General features: G+C 34.2%; 1 protein-coding gene across 1 annotated transcript; it reads left to right on the forward strand.

Moving 5' to 3' along the window:
* The first annotated feature begins 234 nt into the window (after window positions 1–234).
* Window positions 235–4,664, forward strand: LOC21404763 (transcription factor bHLH110). The gene is made up of 7 exons (XM_024174535.1): window positions 235–803; window positions 1,290–2,121; window positions 2,648–2,776; window positions 2,867–2,932; window positions 3,276–3,341; window positions 4,107–4,166; window positions 4,267–4,664. Exons 1-7 carry the CDS (start codon window positions 676–678, stop codon window positions 4,426–4,428), a joined length of 1,443 nt encoding a protein of 480 aa, XP_024030303.1. The 5' UTR covers window positions 235–675; the 3' UTR covers window positions 4,429–4,664.
* The last annotated feature ends 550 nt before the right edge of the window (window positions 4,665–5,214 follow it).

The raw sequence follows: 5,214 nt of genomic DNA on the forward strand, positions 1-5,214 counted from the left end.
ACCAAATACAATACATATACAGGGGTAACAAGTGGGGTTTGAGAGAGAAAAGAGAGCGTGTGGGAGCTATCATTTCAGTTCTGGGACCTTAGTTGACAGCCTTGGGATCGAAGGCTTGGATATTAATCATGTCATAGAGGAACTATAATCATCTTCCTGTAATTGCACAGAGAGTGCCCCAAAAAAAAAAAAAAAAAAAAAAAAAAAAAAAACCCAAGAAGCAAGAGAGAGAAGAGAGAGAATAAACAATTAAAGTGAGAGAAAGAGAGAGAGGGAGGGCATGGAGAGATGAATAAGTACCCACGCTCTCCTCTATATCTTTCTTTTCTTTCTTTTCAAGGCTACTTTAATTGTAAGATGTAAACTTGAAAGAGTAAAGAGGAAACTGATCATCATCAGAAAAAAAAAAAAAAGTTAGATTAGCCAAAAGCAAAGTTAGAGAAGGTATGTATGTTAGTAAGTGTGGGAGTCACCTGATCAACCGTTGTTTCTTTGAATACAGTGAAGGAGAGAGAGAGAGAGAGAGAGAGAGAGAGAGAGAGAGAGAGATTCCTGAAACAAAGCCCAAAGCTATATAGTAGTTATAGCTTACGCTCTTAATTTTTATAACTTGCTAGTACTCATCATCTTGGGATTCTCAAGCTTTAAAGATTATAGATTATAATTATAATCATCATGGAGTCTGCAAATCTCCAGCTCCCAGACCAGCTTGTTGGGTCTCCAGCTCCTTTGGCTGCCCCATCTTGCTATGGATTTGGAAGCAATCTTGCTAATTGGTCCTCATCAACTCCCACCACTACTTTGTAAGTTCATTTAACACCCATCTCTCTCTCTCTCTCTCTCTCTCTCTCTCTCTCTTCTAACCTCAATAATGAAATGAATATATTTTGGTTTTTCTTATAATTTGACTTTTTGAACATTTTTGGAATCTTTTCTTTTGTGTTCTCTGATTTGATGTTAAATCAATCAGAAAGTACTCCTGCTACTGTGCTCACTACTAGAATTCTGCGCAAGTATTCTGTTCTTGTCAAATATCATATCCCGTGTTTTAGTTTTGCCGGGTTGTTGAGCTAGCTTCTAGTTAGTTAATTTAATTCTTCTGTATATCTTTCTTTGCTGTTGGAATAAAATGAAACAACACTTCATGTATGATGACAAATAACACAGCATACAATTTTGCTAGGATATTTCTTTTCAGTCCTCATGGTAAAAAAAAAAAAGAAAGCTTTGCATTATAGTAACATTTGTGCTTATATACTTTTGTCATTTTGGTAAATGTGTTTATGCAGTAGTAATGTTACTAATGTTGGTGACTACTCCAACTCAAACTCCGATGGAATCGTCTCAAACTCACCAACAAGGCAGATAAGTACGACCGATCATCACCATCACCATCACAATATCCTAGTCTCTGATCATCATATTCCTCGCAACACTAGTACTACTACTTCAAATCTGATTCAGGACCTGGGCTTTCCCTGGTCTAGTACTAGTCATCAGTTTGCTGCTTACAATGACCAGCTTGCGAAAATCAAGGAAGAATTCTCGGAAATGTCATTTCCAAAATTCACAGAAATGCTTAACAGCCCCTTCAATAGTACCGATGCAGATTATGGAAACTCTCTCTTGACAACCCACATGATAAAGAACCAGCACAACAAAGATAATATTTTCAGAGATCTCAGTTGTAGTAGTAATAGTACTAGTACTCCTACTAATCGTCAAAATCCCTTGGTCAAGACTTTGTCCTCTAGCTGTCAAATCAACGCTCCAGAATTTGACCACTCCAATGATCATACAACTAATAGTACTAATATTGGTCATCGTCAGAGTAGTTCTAGTACTTTCGGAAAAGAAGGATTGGCCGTGGGTTGCAGAGGGCAGTTCAGCCAGATTTATCCAAGTGTAAATATTTCAAACTTGAGTACCCAACATTCTTTAATGGGGATGAACATGATCAACTTGAAGCCCGGTATAAATTTGGATCATTTAGCTGCCTCTGCAAGATTTTGTAATAATACGGACATGACTAGTACTACTACTTTTGGTCAGCCTTTAAGCAATTTTGGAGTTGACTCGATTCAGCAACAGCAGAGGACATCATATGGCCTTAGTAAAGCGGTAATTAACTAAAAATAATAAATTTATCCTCTTCTTCTTTTTAGTATACTACTGTTGTGATCAATACTTGATTAATTGGCCTATCTGTTTGGTAAGACATCGACTTCTATAAATGATTTATATGTTGATTAAACTTACTGATATGCAATTGAAAGGGATTGATAAATACAATACACCAGAAAAGGAAAAAACAAAAAAAAAATTTAGACTAATCTTATTGGTTGATCTTTATTCCTGTTACCTTCTATTAACTTTTTATATTTTTTCATGAACTCTTACAAATAACTATCTTTTGTTACAAGATTAGGCCTGGCGGTACATATATTATATGCATATTTTTTATCAGAATTTTTTTATTCACTCTCTTTTTATTAATTCTCACTTGTACAATTCCCTTCAAGTAAAAATTCTCAATTGTATTTACTCTTAGAATCGCCTTACTCGTTTTTTCCTCTATCTCTATTTCTTTTTATGGTTTTAATTTGAAGCTAAATATTTGTATTTATTCTTTGCATGAATCTCCAAGATATCATCCTTCAACAGTGAAATAATAACAGAAGCAAAGAGATCCAACTGTTTGATGGAACCAAAAACGAGTACCCAAAATAAGAAACCGCGGTTGGAGTCACGAACTTCTTCATGCCAACCTTTTAAGGTGCCATTTTTCTTATTCTCGAATTCAGTTTATACGTTTTTCTGTGTGTATTTTATATGTTAATTGTGGAGTTTTATGTACATTATACAGGTTAGAAAAGAAAAATTAGGAGATAGAATTGCAGCTCTTCAGCAGCTGGTCTCCCCCTTTGGCAAGGTAATTATTATCACATATAGATTTTCTATTAGTATATAAATATCCCTCGATCGAGCTTTTTTTTTTCCTTAAAAAAAAAAAAAAAAAAGTTTGCGTTTCATGATCACCATGAGTATCGTTTAATATTTGCTTCAAGATTAAGATTTCTTCTTCGGCGTAATTCTCTATCAAGAGGATCAAGAGGAAAAAACAAGCAAGGAGAAGATTGGTAGAAAATGAATAGAAGTTTAAGAAACTATTTTTCCGTTAGTTGGACAGCTTGTACTGTCTGTTTCGTTAATTAATATCCTATTGTCTTTGCTATATGGCTGTATAATTTTTTGCATGGTGGAGAATATTGCAGACAGACACAGCTTCCGTACTAATGGAGGCTATCGGATACATCAAATTCCTTCAGAACCAGGTTGAGGTAATTATTATTTTCAATTCAAATATTTCCATTTTAATTTATTACGTACACACACATATATATATATATATGTATTTATATATATAGATCCCCCAGTTAAATTAGGGTAGGGCTTACGGTACTTATCGGAGTCGAACAATATGCATGCTTCTAGAACCTTAACCTTATATACCCAAGTTAATGATTACTTAAGGTCACTGTGGGGATTAGAAGAATAGAAGTATTATATTTATTTATATTATATGAGGCTTTTTTTTTTTTTTTTTGCTTTAACTTCTAATTTCTTCTTTTTCTCCCCTTATATAATAGTGAATAGTGATCTTTGCTGAGCATGAAGAGCCCAGCAAGAAAAAAAAAAAAAAAAAAGAAAAAGAATTTTGTCTCGAAGGAAATATTCATGCAAAATAATACATTAATATTGTCATTATTCCGACCACATAATTGGATTATTTGGACATGCACAGTTTTATTTATTTTGTCACACACCTCGTTGAAAGTGAAGTATGTTAAAAAGAAAAAAAAGGGTTCAAAGCTGCCTACGTTTTATCATAACTCAACAAAAAAAAGCTACGATTCGAAGACCCAAGGGAGAAAGCTGATAATTAATTTTTTATTTCTCATATATTTATATATATAATTTATTTGGTGGAATTTTGTATCATATCAAACATGAGCGTTTAGTATCCATAATAATCATCAAAGCCAAGATTCTATTTCATCTTGAATTTTGATTTTAATTTGCACTAATCTGTATGTTTTATGCAGACGCTAAGCGTTCCATACATGAAGTCCTCACGCAACAAGTCCTGTAAAACCGTGCAAGGGGTGAGAGCTGAGACTGCGGGCACACTACTTCTGTTTCTTCGTACTATTATCACCTCATTTTTATTGCTACATTCAAAATAATATATATTAACGATTTCAGGGTCTAAAAGATCATCAAGATGACAATGAAGAGACAAAACGAGATCTCAAAAGTCGAGGACTTTGTCTGGTGCCATTGTCATGCATGTCTTACGTTACCGGCGACGGCGGCGGTGAAAGTATTTGGCCACCAGTACCTAACTTCGGTGGAAGAATTACTTAATTTACCATTTTATCTAACAGTAGATTTTCAACGTTAGATCTCTCTTTATATAGGGCAACTAAGTCATATTTATACTTCCTGCCACTTAATCTTTTTAAGCCCATGATGTTGTTCACCAGAACTTTCACTCTCTATATGGCTTAATGGAGCAAATTTGGTCACCCTGCAAACGAGAGTACTCCAGGATGGACCAAGTTTGATCCATTAACAAATTCATTATCATTATAAATGTATTCTAAAGGATCTTCTTGTTATTAGTTATCTTTCTTTTATTTTTATTTTTTAGTTATCTTTCCGCTGCTTAAGGATCACAATTTGACTGACGCACACATAATAAAATAAAGACTAGAGAGTAATTAACCTGGCTTCATGACAAGGACACTGCAGTTCTTGCACCATTTCCCCAGCTTCCCTTGGAACCAACCGAACAATTGGGCCGGGCCATCCTTGCTCACAGAACTACCTGTAAATTAGGCTGGGTACCTTTCTTAAATTAATTAAATTCTAGTTATTCACTATTTTCACTAATATATGTGCAAATTTGAATTAGATTTTCTACATATTTGAAATATTACTTAAAAGGAGATAAATACCCTTTTAAATAGTATCCCTTTGTGTTTGATCCACAAACATTGGCCTATTAACTTTTAGTCAAATAACTATATTAGTTAAAAGAGTATTAATCTCATGCAGCATTTGCACGATTTATGAATAAGTTGAGCAATTTTCACTTCCTCTGATTCACCCAAAAACTTTGCATTCTTCTTATTGGGCCACAGTAACCTA

This window comes from Morus notabilis, unplaced genomic scaffold, assembly GCF_000414095.1.
Source record: "Morus notabilis unplaced genomic scaffold, ASM41409v2 Scaffold535, whole genome shotgun sequence".
Lineage (NCBI taxonomy): Eukaryota > Viridiplantae > Streptophyta > Magnoliopsida > Rosales > Moraceae > Morus > Morus notabilis.

Coding starts and splice junctions, on each gene's coding strand:
- LOC21404763 (XM_024174535.1), top strand. CDS start 676: ATGGAGTCTGCAAATCTCCAGCTCCCAGACCAGCTTGTTGGGTCTCCA. Junction 804..1,289: donor TCAACTCCCACCACTACTTT/GTAAGTTCATTT, acceptor GTGTTTATGCAG/TAGTAATGTTACTAATGTTG. Junction 2,777..2,866: donor CTTCATGCCAACCTTTTAAG/GTGCCATTTTTC, acceptor TACATTATACAG/GTTAGAAAAGAAAAATTAGG.